The sequence below is a fragment of the Lactuca sativa genome, chromosome 7, assembly GCF_002870075.4.
Source record: "Lactuca sativa cultivar Salinas chromosome 7, Lsat_Salinas_v11, whole genome shotgun sequence".
NCBI classification, from domain to species: Eukaryota; Viridiplantae; Streptophyta; class Magnoliopsida; order Asterales; family Asteraceae; genus Lactuca; species Lactuca sativa.
Window position 1 is genome coordinate 77,820,042 of NC_056629.2, and position 15,212 is coordinate 77,835,253.

At 36.5% G+C, this 15,212-nt stretch overlaps 1 protein-coding gene across 1 annotated transcript; it reads left to right on the forward strand.

Annotated features, from left to right (window-relative positions):
* The first annotated feature begins 270 nt into the window (after positions 1 to 270).
* LOC111879589 (probable receptor-like serine/threonine-protein kinase At5g57670) lies at positions 271 to 3,894 on the forward strand. Its single transcript, XM_023876055.3, has 10 exons — positions 271 to 658; positions 739 to 890; positions 991 to 1,109; positions 1,191 to 1,309; positions 1,418 to 1,756; positions 2,227 to 2,481; positions 2,560 to 2,717; positions 2,811 to 3,026; positions 3,290 to 3,439; positions 3,540 to 3,894. The coding sequence occupies exons 1-10, from the start codon at positions 526 to 528 to the stop codon at positions 3,687 to 3,689; spliced, it is 1,791 nt and encodes a 596-aa protein (XP_023731823.1). The 5' UTR covers positions 271 to 525; the 3' UTR covers positions 3,690 to 3,894.
* The last annotated feature ends 11,318 nt before the right edge of the window (positions 3,895 to 15,212 follow it).

Consider the following 15,212-nt stretch of genomic DNA (forward strand, 5'->3'; position numbering starts at 1 on the left):
TTAAGGGATTCAAAATACAAACCCTACATACTTTTGAAGTTCATGGATGTTTTCAAATCATGGTAGTGTCATTCAAAAGATTTCTCCATGATAAAGGGAAGGAATCTTAAGATGTCACATTCCTTATCCTACCAAACTCCAAAATGAAAACACTCCTTTGCCTTTGGCTTATCTCACAAGACAAAATCATACAGTGCCACTTCACCTTTGCTTAGTCAACAAAGCACCCCATCTTCCTCCTTCAACCATAACCAATTAATTGCAGTCCTCCTTTACACACATACACACTGATAAATGGGTGACACTTAAAAGTTGCTTATGCTTCTTAAACAAGCTTTTTCAATCGCTAGGATAATCCCAAAGTATAGCTAGCCTTAATCAATCATCATCATCACCACCATCATCACGACCATCATCATCTTCTTATACATATCCAAGCCTAGTATTTAGCATTCATTGTGCAGAAAGAACATGTACAAGCTCGTTGTTGTTTAATCTTTTTTTTCTTCGTGGAGTACAGAAAAAATGATCGAACCTGTTGCAACTAAAATACTCATAGGAATCACATTAGATCAAGAACAGAGCATGGATCTTCTCTCTTCGGCAATTTGTAATTTGGCTCGTCCGAATGACACTATCGTGGCTTTGCATGTTCTTGGTTAGTATGTAAACATGTTCCTTGTTCGTACAATCAATGTTTTTTTTTCTTGGTGTTATATCATTTCGATAACGTTACAGTGGCCAAGAGGAGGAAGAAACACAAAGATATAAGTAAGAAAGAAGAGAGCATAGAGAAATCAGTCAACAGATATCAAATGCGAATTCGGAAAGCAAAATCTTTTGTTATATCTGTCATGGGAGAATTCGCCAACATATGCCGTGCCAAACAAGTAACTCAAAAAATACACTTACAATGTTGTTGATCTTTCGCTTATGTCACTACACGATAACTTATAATTAGGAACTTAATATAGTGCGCTTATTTCCTAGGTGAAGTTAGAGGCAAGAGTTGGGTTTAATTCTAGTGTCGGAGAAGGACTTATTGAAGAAGCAAAAACCATGTCTCCTAAGTATCTTCTCATCGGAAGTAAAAGCAACCAATCAAACCAGTAAGAAGTCTATCAAGCATTAATTCAATTCCTGTTGCTAACATTGTGGAATATTTATTCGAGGTTTGTTACCATGGTTAGGATCCATCAAGCAGAAAAGTACTGCCTTGATCATCATCCGAAGTCGTGTACGTTAGTTCTGGTTCGAAAATCTGATGTCCCACAACAAGATTTTCCGTCTAGCATTGTCAACGTAGAAGGTTAGTTCATATGATATTATATAACAGCGACGTTATACATTACTTTCACTAGGAATATTTAAATCTTATGGATTCTATCAGAAACTCTAACTGAGACTAATGTTTCAGATTTGTCAAGAAAGAAGAGTGAGCAACGTTCACCTAGAAACGTGTTGGATTTATCTGAAGGAGACTATCATAGCACAGAAGAAGATAGTTCTAGCTTTGAAGGATCAAGCATAACAGAATCCCCACGACCTCAGTTGGCTCATGAGTCGTTAAAAGGACAATTTTCTTTTAGAAAACATATATCTTCGTTAAAACGCATTTCATCTTTCTTACGCTACCCATTTGAGACTGACACTAAGAAACCCAACGGGAAGCTTCCAATCAAAGAACAGCCCCCTCCTTTGTTGAAGTGCTTTAGTTATGTAGAGCTTGCCAATGCCACAAATAACTTCCACCAAGGTACAAAATTAATACTTACGAAATGTGAATATTTAATATAACAACCCACGTAGATGACATGTTTGTCTCTATGTGTTACTATTGAGACACATAAAGACTGATATGTATATGTAAACACACATATACATGATCATGTATACAAATTTAATTCCAGACACAATCAAGCGCACAACTAGACATAACTATGGGGTATGTACGATATGAAAATTCTAGTTTTTGAAGTGTAAAAAAAGAAAAATAAAAGTTTTTATCATGCTAAAGCGTACCCACGATTTATTATTCAATGGTAACACAAATGTAGAATTTATTTTGTAATAGTGTATATCTAAAGCAGTAAATTAGATACGCCATTGGTCATATAACTGTTATATATACATTGTGAAAAATGAAAATTCTAAAGATATGTTCTTCGATTTCGGTAGTTGTCGAAAGAAAATATTCAATCTGAGTATCTAAGTATTTCTTTTCAGATAATATTGTGGGTATAGGAGGATACTCAGAGGTATACAAAGGTGACTTACAAAACGGACAAGTCATTGCAGTGAAAAAGCTAGCTAAGGACAACAAAGATCAAAATAAGGAGAAAGAGTTCCTAATGGAATTGGGAATTCTTGGACATATTCACCATCCTAATACTGCAAGCTTGGTCGGCTGTTGTGTAGAAAATGGACTTTATCTCGTCTTTAACTACTACCCTAATGGAACTCTCTCCTCAGCATTACATGGTACGAAAAAGTAAAAACTAAATTGAAATATTTATCATTTCTCTTTTCTGATTTGTCCCATTAATTGTTATAATCTAGGAAAAACAAAAAAGCATATAAACTGGCCAGAAAGATACAAGATAGCACTTGGAATTGCTAGAGGATTACATTATCTTCATACATGTTGCAAGCATCGGATAATACACCGTGATATAAAAGCGTCAAACGTTCTTCTAGATCTAGACTTTGAACCCCAGGTGAGGAGAAAGGTGCTACTATGGAAGGAAAGTTTAAAATTTTCCATTTATCTGCAAATTATTAAAGTTATTTTCATGTAATTATATGTATAGATTTCAGACTTTGGTCTTGCGAAATGGCTTCCAACCAATTGGACACAACATGCTGTAATTCCTATTGAAGGGACTTTCGGATACTTAGCACCAGAGTACTTTATGCATGGGATTGTTGATGAGAAAACCGATGTTTTTGCTTTTGGAGTTCTTCTTTTGGAGATCATAACGGGGCGTATGCCTGTGAATTCAGACAAACAAAACCTTGTATTGTGGGTTAGTAACGATATCATCCTTTAATTAAGCGACATTTGGCTCAACAATTTACTGGTAGAAAAGACACCCAGATGTATGACTGCTAAAAGTAAATTTAAATATATAAATAATAACGTAAGACTTTTTTAGTCCAACAGAGTCGTTATTCAGTTTCCAAGAAACCTCTGAGTTTGTTATGATATCGCACGATGATATATTGAACATAATGTAATGATATAAAGATCGATACATTTGTACTAATAATAAAGGGTGCAATGTTATAGGCCAAACCACTTATGGACTCTAGAGACATCCATGGACTAGTTGACCCTGATCTAGAAGGTGCATATGAACTTGATGAAGTGTACAGACTAGTACTTGCGTCTTCATATTGTGTACAACAATCGTCTGATGCGCGACCTTCCATGACTGAGGTATATCCGTATATATGTTAATGTTACTCATTGCACTTTCATTCGAAGCGCAAACGAGTGTTTTTTATGATAATCTTTTCTCTTTCTTGACAATTGTTAGGTGTTAGAAGTTTTACAATATGGAGATGACTCAAATTTCACAAAGAGTTGGAGACTACCAAAATATGCACAAGAGGGGAATGAAATGGATGATTACTCCATGATTTTTGGGTACGATGTTCCACAAGATATTAATGTAGATGAGATGTAGATGGAAATAATTATCTTTTTACAAGGGGTTGTAATTTTTTTCTTAATTAAGTAGCTCACATGAAAAACTAGGTTATAACCTTTCCATAATTAAATTCTTTATATCTTCATCTTTATTTTGCAATTCGTTACCATTTCTATTGCTTTTTTGAGGAAAACGTAATGTATATTTTCCTTCTTATGAATTAAGAGTTTGTGGTTTAGTATTTCATTCTTGACTTGAGGAAGTTGTATTTGACCATGTGTTAACATAGAATTAGTTACCGGCTGTTAAGATATAACCTAACCATAGTTTCCTATCAATGTTGTAACCTTAGTTCTATTTGTGTTAGTTCCTTTATGTGTGTGAAATCTTTTAGCTTAATTAGAATAATCGAAATCTTCACGTCTCTCAGTCGTCTCTCTATATTCTCGTTTACGGTGTCAATGCATCAAGATGATACAATCACAAATTCCATCTGATTCATTCAGATTTGTAATATCATATTCCGAGCATCAGAAATTACTTTCATACTCGATTTTAGATCCATTACAGATTCATTTATTCATTTCATAGTCGGATTTTTCTTCTTTTTCTCTTCTGATTCAATGTGTCAACATCAGAGATTGAAGATCATGTTACAATATCTATTACTTAAGAGTGAATTACTGAAATCGTCCCTGTGGTTTGGTCAAAATTGCACGTTTGGTCCCTAACTTTTTTTTTTTGCACTCGGATTGTCCCTGTGGTTTGATTTTGTTGCGTTTTTCGTCCCTTACATACATAAAGTTAGGGACCAAACATGCAATTTTTACGAAACCATAAGGACGAAAAACGCAACAAAATCAAACCACAGGGACGACCCGAGTGCAAAAAAGGTTAGGGACCAAACGTGAAATTTTGACCAAACCACGGGGACGATTTCAGTAATTTACTCATTACTTAATTTCCATTGACAAAGAATACAAGTTGCATATCTACATAACAAAATGCAGATATTACCTTGTTTGGACGCATGTATTCAATATAATCCTTCAAACTGTAGATCTAGAATCATATGTTGATTCTTCTAATTCTCCACCTTATTTAGATGCTAGAGTTTCTTCGAAGGAAGAAGCTTAGTGGCTATATTCAAGCCTGCATCAATGCTATTTGTCATGCTTCGATAGCTCTGTATACATATGAAGCAACACTTCAACAAAAGTCTAGCAGCTTTATGAGAGATCATATCTTCTTTAAATGACGAATGCGTTTCTTTAATAGAAGAAACTTTATGAATATATTCAAGCTTGCAACAATGCTACTTGTCCTGCTTTAGTATCTCCAAAGTCCATAAAATCAACACTTCAACAAAACTCTACAAGCTTTTAGAGACATCATATATATAATAAGCTTTTACTAAACAATCTCAATTGCATAACGAATTTTAGAATATACAACAAGGTGAACTTTATGTTACTTTTTGCTATAATCAAATGAAAAGTACTCATGAACTAAAGTCAGTAGGAAATATTGAACCTGAATCTGATCTTTTTATCCATTTTCTTCATGGATTGGATGTTGCATTTGATAATGTTAAATGTGACTTGAGCATTTAAAATAATGGTCGAGCATTCTGACATAGGGTGGATCATTCGGATATGGAACATTTTTACATAAGATGGAGCATTATGTTGGAGCATTCTAAAGTGTCGAATGTGCTAAGGCATTCCCTGAATGTGCTAATGGGCTAGGGAGGTTCCTTTGAGTCCAAGAATGCACTGGGGCATTTGGTGAAGGCGTTGTCTACTTAATTGTTCTATAATTGAAGTGTGAACATGCTATATACGTGAATGCGCTATGGAGAATGGTTTGGGTACTCTTGTATGTGATCCTTGTCAAGGTGGATGCGTTGATACAATGCATACAACTTTAGGTTTTTGATGTCATTGTAAATTTCCCACATGTCAGACTTATAGCATAGGCTCACGATCTCACCATGACACCCTCTCCTATTGGGATTATAGGCTCATGGTTCAATGTTGTTCCGTCATCATCCCAAAGACATGTACAGTAGGATCATGATATCATCATGTCACCCCTCCTAATGAGCATGTAGGCTTATGGTTCAGTACGTTCCGCCATTAATTCATACGAAGACGATCTGATCATACAACCTTCTGACTAGCTATCGTAACAAAAGACTACTCTAGTCTATACAGACCTTTGTACTGAAACAGTTTACAACCATCTTACCATACAAAGGTCATATAATATGAAACAGAGTATAGTGAAAAACTCACATAGTGCTAGAAATCCAAATCTCAGACACAAGTCTCCACAAGCGAATCGACTAGCACGAGCCAACTAATTTCACCAGTAAACGTATCATAGTAACCATTACTAAATAGAGGTAAAACCTTAGTCCAAAACTACATGATCATCAAAGTTCCACCAAAATTCATATTGGTCAATAAAAAATGGTCAACACGCAATGCGTTGCAACCAGCCTCTGGTCGTATCGTGAAAATTACAGTCCAAAATAGTCGTGGACCAGGAAATGCATCGCGTTGCACTCAAGGGCTAGTCATGTTGTGTCACTTGTGTGAGTCAACCACTTCTACTAAGTTCTTAATCTATTTAATTAGGAATATAACTAACAGACACCATCATGGGAGGTTTCTAATGGATTAATATTTTAACTTTACTAACATGCAAAACACAAATCCTAGATCAAAAACAAGACAAAATGGTTATGGCTTTCTTACAAGGATCAAAGAGAGCTTATACATGCACTCTTTTCACCACAACAAGTCTAAAAGATTCCTTTAAACTACTCATTAACATGGAGTTTTCCAAACTCCATAGAAGAAGGGACAACACCTGACCAAATTGCTTAAGAACACTAGCTCTAGAAGTCAAAATACATAAAGATTCAAACGTTAACACTTACTAAGAAATAAGAGATGACAAGAAAACTAATACTCTTAGAACCTAACTTCCTTTAAAACATAAACACCTTGCTTCTTCTTCAAGTTTCCTACAAATGTCACCAAATCTCATGAATGAATGGAAGGAGGCTATAGTTTCTAGGAGTTGGAGGTTGATAAGAAAGAAAACTCTAAGAGTTAGTGCCTATAAATAATGTTCAATCCACGAGACCTAGGGTTTTGAGATGTTAACATTCTTAGCTCGGATCCAAGTGTCATCCGCCTTCTTGATCCATGTTGGACCTCTGTAAGTTTTCAAGCTTACACATGTATTCTTATAACTTCATGGATCATGGTTTATATGCTTGTTTTGGCCCTTTTGATGGATTTGAGTGGGAATTTGGAAAACACCATGGTTAAAGGTTAAATCTTTAAGTATTCTAGACCCATTATGGCACTAATATTTTGACTTCATCTTCCTTTAAGTGTCATGCATGGTCTTGGTGATACTTTTGTCCCTTGGAGAGTTAGGGTTAGTGATCTCAATCATTTGGACATTTACATGGAAATTTTATCCATGAGGATCATTAGACGAGTCATGTATGAGGTTAGGGGCTCTGGATTTAGGGGTTAAGAGCTTAACTTAATAAGCTGTTATGGAATTTCACCTCGGTCTGGTCAGGTTTTGTCTATGATGCATTGAATTACGTGTCCCACATTTTTTTGTCCTCTATTGGAAACGGCGTGGCCAAGCGGATTGGTCGTGATGCGATGGTTGATGATTAGTTGACTGTTAACTTTTTGAACAATTTGACTTTTGGTGTAACTTTGGTAGAATTGAGTGTTTTGTCTAAGGTCTTGTCTCGTTTTGGCATTAGGTAGCTTGTGTTAGTTGTTTTGTCACTGAGGTTGCTGATGAGATTATGTTGATTAGATCTTGTGTCTTATCACTATATTGTAGGACATTATGTGTCGTTATGTGCTTATTGTCTTCATGAATCTTGGTGGTATTCTGGTATGCTTTTGTGATATATGCATCTATGCAGTCAATAGCGGTGGGATAGCGGTGAGATAGCGGTGGGATAGCGGTTATCGGTAGCTGGTGAAATAGCGGTGCTAAATAGCGGTCCAAAATAGCGGTACCGCAAATAGCGGCGATAGTGACCGATATTTGACCGCTATTTGACTGATATTTGACAAATATCGATGGGATAGCGGTGAAATAGCGTTTATAGCTAAATTGTTTTATTAAGTCACTTCATTTATTATTAAAATTAGATATATGGTGGGGGTTTTATGAGATTGATAAACATTTGCTTCAAACATTTTTTAATTTACTATATGTTTTACTTAATGACCATGTATTCATCCAATAAAACACAAGGTTACAAAGGCCCTACATAACATAAAAATACCGATATCCCACCGCGATAATCCACATATTGAATACCGGTCCTTGACCAATATTTGATTTTGAACCGCTATAATTGCATAGATATGCATGTGGGTTGATACAAACCCAAGCTTGATACAAACCCATTTTTGTGGGATGATATGGACCCAGGGTGAATACAGCACCGTTGATGTAGGTTGATACGGACTTCGGGTTGTACATACTTGTGCGCTAGAAATATACTGCTTAAGTTGTTACAGACTCAGGGTTGCTACGGACCCCTTGTTGTTATGTATGTTTATTTCCATTTTTGGTAGCTTAGGGAACTTACTAAGCTTTGTTCATACAGTTAGTGATTCAATCTTTTTTCTAGTATGTATTGAATCGGAGGAGGGTGAAGGCAGGACTATACACACACAATAATAGATTTATGATTAGAGATTCCACATTTTTTCATTATAACTCTAATTTTGAATTATGGTTTATGAACAAATGGTTCTTCCTTGAAATTATATCATTATGAAAATGAGTGTTTATTCTATTAAGAAAACAAAAAACTATTCTGAAAATCAGGACATTACAAGTACCAAACCAACCAATTCAATATATATATATATATATATATATATATATATATATATATATATATATATATATATATATATATATATATATATATATATATATATATATATATATATATATATATATATATATAACGACCCAAAATTATGAGGTAAAAATTTCATTTTTAATTAATCCAAAACATTAATTATCTTTAAGTCAACATTCAATATCCTTTTTCCAAATATTCAAAAGTAATTTATATATAAGAAAACAGTTATCAGAGTATAATATTACAATCATCATAATGCGGAACCATAGGTGGATGCGCTGCGATCAAGCTGGGCTCTTCCCTTTCGAACAGGGAGTACATGAAACCATAATGATAAAAACAGTAAGCACAAATCTTAGTAAGTTCCTCATAATACCACATACCATATATAATAATCACATATTGGGCCCCCGCCCAGTATCGGGTTTCGCCCGATATCGGGCCAAGCTCGGTATACAGGTCTGTCAGTCATCAGGCCTCGCCTGACATCGAGCCCCACCCGGTACACATATAAACATATCAACATAAAATCATACGAACACATGCGATAATCACAAATACAATAGCACGCAATACAGCTATCGATCCCCGCCTGGTATCGGGCCTTGCCCGGTAAGCATTCCATCACATAACACATGTAAGAGTCAAGTTGACATCTAGCATCCTAACATAAAAAAACCATGGGCCGACATTGGTGCCTTCAACCCGCTAAACCCAGTGAGTAAACTTACCTCAATCCGCTGATAATCAAATGACTGCTCGGGTCACAGAACCGGATAACCTCGTGCTAGCTAACAGTTAATACAAATCTCAATCAATAATTAACCCGACACCCAAAATCGAAGGCCCACTCTATAAACCAACTTCCGAAAGGGTAAAAGGCCATTTCATCCTTTTCTCATTTGGCCCAAAACCAAGGCCTAGCCCAATTGCACCAAAAATCCCAAAATGGCAATCCAAAGCCCAATATGGCCCAACTTCCTAATTGGGCCTAAAAACTCTCATGGGACAAATACCAGGAAGCCCACATCCTAACCATGGCCCAACAAGGCCCATACTCAAAAAGGCCCAAAATAGTTTAATTAGGGAGTACACCCTGTGTACTCGAGACGTACCCCCTGTACTCAGAAATAAAGCACGATGTATAAACAAGTGATACATAAAATCAGCATTATGTTGAGTGTACCCCCATGTATGCCCAACGTACTTGTCAAAAACCCAAAAACCAACATCAAGCTCTTAATGGGTTAAGCCAAGATGTTCAAAACATAGATCTAATCCCTAAACAAGGTCTTAAGCAATAAAGTTGCCAACTTTACTCTCCTTCATGCCTTAATGGGACTCAACACTTAAAAAAGAGCTTAATAAGGGTCTTAATACTTGCGTGAACCACTATCTTCAATAAAGTTTGTTTTTTTATGAACAAGGGACCTTATTGGAGCTTAGATCTAACATCCACTATTTCTGGAGTAAATCAGAAGCTCATCTTTACTTTAAAGGAATCAAAAATGCCAAAGAAACTCTATAAAGTAGATCCAACCTAAATGATCATCAAGGTATAAGCTTTTGCCTTAGGAAGCTTGCAAATGAGAAGATAATCCTGGATCTACAAGCACAAGCCACTCCTCCAAGTGTGTCTCTTCTTTTCCTTCACCACAAATCACTTTCCAAGCTTAAAACCCACCAAATGCACTTAGGGTTCGAATCTAGGGTTTGAAATCGATGGAGGCTGAAGATATCAGGGTTTACTGATGAGATAAGGAGCTTAAATAGGGTCCAAGACCCTAAATTAGGTTTTTCATGAAATTGGAGTACGCTCTGCGTACTCCCATTACGCTCAGTGAACTCCTCCAAGGTGTCGCGGTCATTCTCCCTAGTACGTCCCTTGTACTCCCTATGTATGCCCTGCGTACTAGGTTAAGCATAAACCCTACCATCTTTCTAATGCCATAAATTCTTTGTTATAAGTCTGCTTCCAACGACCCTTATACCCATTTAAAGGTAGCGAGAAGCTCTACGCTTCTATCAACTAATCCTTACCTTAAAACTTCCTGAACAAAAATCCAATATTCATAAAAGCCCGAACTGTCATTTCACTGATATACCCCTTGGATCCAAAACACAAACCAAACTCCCGGATCAGTACCTAAATTACATTTCCCTCACCCAAATGGATCTAAATCTCTATTTTTCCAAAGGCCCTAAGCCCGATGATAACCGATATTCGGGCTACAGACCTGACTTTGGAAAGGAAACGGAACAGGGTGTTACAATATATATATATATATATATATATATATATATATATATATATATATATATATATATATATATATATATATATATATATATATTCAATTGAGAACAATTATCAAATTTGAGACCAATTAGAACAAATATTACCCACTATATTTAGACCTTGATTTTTTTTAAGAATTATATATACATATTAATTTTGGAAAGCCAAATAAATAGCATAGTTTCGGTGCTTTAGACATTTGCGACACTATTTGGAAGGGTTGGCATGTTTAGTTCCTTTATTTTTGTGACTTACCCAATATGATCCTTGAGGTGCTACGTGCCTTTTTCATGTTGCAAGATACGACTTCTTCCTCATTCAGTGACCACCTCCCCCAACAAATAACATTACACTGCTTCATATCCAAGCTTATACAAGGACGGGATCCTCAATATATTCTACCCCGATTTAATTCTTCTCTCTCTAATTCATCTCCCAAAGTCTCTCATTTTCCCTACTTCTCATGGAAACGATCTAAGAACCATCTGCTTTCTTCCCGGTTACCATCAAATGATCTAACCACCGATATTCCCTCTAATCTCACACGCAATGCCGGATCACCATCCCCTCAACTAGGGCATACATAGCTAGAACCAAAGAGTGAGCAGGTTGTTTGATTTTCTTTTTTATTTTGTTTTATATTTACTTTAATTTAGGGTTCCATCATTTTTTCTATTTCAATATCGATTGCTATAAGTAATCGTTATGTTTGGTTTTGTCTTTTGCTTTCTACATGGAACCATTAACAGTCCACTAAACCACCCCGATACCTTCTCTCTTCTGTTATCAATGATTTTCACCACCGCCATCACTTCAATACTCATGATCATCTCTACCATTTCTAATCAACACGTACACACCTCTATCCATCGTCGCCTGGACCGGTCCTCAACAGTTAGCACATGTACACGCAAAACATCGACATAAATGACAAGTTGCTAAGGTAAAAGTGAGACAATTCCTTAAATTTTTTCTATTTTTGGAAGTTCAGGTGTGTCGAACTAAAATCTCCAGTTCAACTAAATATTGGTGTGTAGGTATTGCAACAATCTTCATTATTTTATTTGTTGATTTATTATATGAATAGAAATTGAATTTCTTTATATGAATTTACTAGAACTGTAAGCACGTTGAGTCAATTAACTGAACATGAAAGGTCTCCTAATGCACAACGAATGGGGTTTCGTGTTCAAGCTCCATTGGTGAGCCCTATGTCCTCTTCATTTTTTGCTTATTGTTTATGTACTTCATACTATATAGATGGTACACACATGAAATTATGCTGAAATTAACAATTGTTTTTAGCAAATTATTGACATTATATGCATTGAATTTCTTGGCTTTTGATTCTTTACATCATCTTTGACTGGTTTAAAGATATATAGAGATGCCTAGGTGGAGTTATGATTACATGAGAAATTTTTTGTTAAGAATTATTGATTTTAGGTTGTGGGTTTTGTTTCTTTATATAATCTTTGGGTAGATTAGAAGTGTCTAGGGGTAAATGGCCCAATGATCTTTTATATATTTTTACGGTAGTAATTGTAGGTACTATTGACTGTAACGTAGGCTTAGCGATTCTAGAACCATAAAAGGGTTAGCCAACAAATGATAAGAAGGGCACGCACGTAAAGCAAGGGGATGGAGGGTAGTTGTCCAACGATTAAGGACCGCACATAACAAAGATAAAGAATATGGAAACCGAGACTATTTAAGTAGAACTCGGATATACTGGTCGGGACGCCAAGTTGAAAGTAAGGCTTTAAGAGAATTCAGATAGGCAATACAATATATGCTATCGAACTAAGATTTTTCCGGTTGGGTATACAATCTTGATACAAAGTGAAATTAATTACCAGCTTCCATACCAAGGATTCTTTTCCCATATAACTTCCTTTATGAAATACACATTTTTTCAAGAATTACTGACCTTAGTTTATGTATTTTCATTCTTTACATCATTTGGAGTAGTGTATAATGTATAACAATTTCTAGCTGAAATTACTCATACAATGTGCAATATTTTAAGAGTTTTAGACATTATTTATGAAAGGAATTCTGTTGAATATGCTTTCTCTTAACAATATTTTCTGGATCTTAAAAATAGAGTTGTAATTGTTGTTTGTTTTGTAACGCCTGCTCCAGGTATCATTTGATTTTTAAATTTTAGGGTTTTGTACTGGGACTCAACGATTTGGAGAGCCCAACTTGACGAGTAGAGATCGATTTTGGACGTAGGACTTAGGGTCTACTCGACGGGTTAGAAGGCCCCAACTCAACGAGTAGATACTATAAAGGAAACCTCTAATTTTCAGGGGTTTTTACCCTTATTTAAGGAGCTTATGGGTCATTTGTGGTCTCCCTCATCGTCCTATCTATTCAGAGAGAAACCCTAGCCGCGCTCTAGTGCCTATTTGAGTGTGTGTGAGTTTTGGAGAGTGAATCTTGTGCTTTTTGGAAGGAAAATTGTAGGTTGAAGAGATTCAAGTGAGGAGAGGGCTTTAGATCCGACATCTACTTGGTGTTAGCATCTATTTGGAGGTAAAAAGTTGCTACCTTGATCTCTATTTTCTTAGATATCATCTTATGGAAGAATAAGGTCACTGTTGGTGCAAAAAGGGTGTCATACTTGGAATTTGGACTTGTCATGAGGATATGGCTCCAGATTTGGACACCTCTAGGTCTTCATAGACATAAAGTTTCTCCCTTTACTTAGTCTAGGCCCTTTTCCATGTCCTAATCATTGTACGAACCTTAGTTTTAGTGTTTTAGCCATTTGAGGCCATGAATGCACGTAAAGTTTGCAACTTTACGTGGTAGTTCAGTCTTAAGGGACTGGATCTATAGTGTGGAGGTTTGGATTCGACTAGAAGGACTGGTTTATGTAGCTTTTATAGCTGATATGTATATGTGATTATGTGGACTGTGTGGGGTATGCTCTGGGGAGCTCACTAAGCATTAACTTATAGTTTGTGGATTTGTTTCTGGTACATTTGAGCCTATGGGCAACGACAAGGCTTGATGGCACGACATGCATTCTTCGACATTTGTTTTGATAGGACACTCTGATATTCGAAATAAAATGTTGATGTTATGGATTTTAAAAACGATGGTCATTGAGATTTCATATTTTATGAGAATGTTTTGGTTAATTAAAAATGAAAATTTTATTTAAAAATTTGGCTCGTTACATGTTGGTATTAGATCCTTGGTTTGAGGGATTCGGGCACACTCTCGGGTATGTCAGGACTCATACTAAGGAAAGGGTGAAATTATTTTCAAAAAAATAAAAGTTAAAAACTTCTAAAAATGGAAAAGAGGAGATTGCAATGCGCGTGACAGGTTGAGTCGTACTTCCCTAATATGTTTGCCATGTTATACTGATATTTGAGTTATGATAATCCTATGAATCTTGCTACGTGTATGCTTTCAAAATTTTCTACGGTTAGGGTCTTATAGCCTCAGAATGATTGATTTGGCCGTATTTCCTGTTACTTGTCTGGTTGTGGTCTTAGGGTAGAGTCTGTTATTCAAAAGTCTATTTGATCATGTTCTGTGTATAATTTGAATGCATAAGGCAACCTGTTATGATTGAGTTCTTGTTTGTTATGGATGGAGCAAATCTTAGGATAGCCTAGGATTTGAGCTATGCGGTAGCCTGCGAGATATGTTTTGCTTTGGGACGAATTAGGGTTACCAGGTAGAGCTTTGGGGAAAGTACAAGTAGGTGTAGAAGGTAGTATTATGCCTGTACTACTGAAAGCATAGGACCTGTACCAGAACTAATGTTAGACTTAGAAGCTCTAAGGAGAACCGGTATAGGAAGATCCCTTTTTTGGGAAATTTTGATCATTTTGTCTTGTGGTATTTCAAAATGGTGGTGACAATATTTGGAGCAGGGGGATCAGGATTAGGATCTGGATCTGGGTCGGGCGACACTATTGAGCCCATTGATGAGAGGCTGCGCGAGCTCATTGTAGCCGAGGTTACGAGGGGCATCCTTAACACTGACCCTGTTATTTTTTGGGATGGTTAAGGAAGGGATCATGGAGATTATGGAGGAGAGGCTCAGGTCATTCAGAGCTGAGATTGTTGGGGCCAGGTCGGGGCCCAAACTCCTTTGTTCCGGGAGTTTAAGGCGTACGGGGCGCCAGAGTTCTTCAGGTACAAGGACCCCATAGTTAGCTAACGTTGGGTGGCGAACATGGAGAATGACCATCGCACAAGTTCTTGCCCTGATGCGGAAAAGGTGGGTTTTTCCTCGTGTAAGCCGATGGATCGAGCCCGGGATTGGTGGGGAGAGGTGACTAGTCTGGTGGGGGCAGCC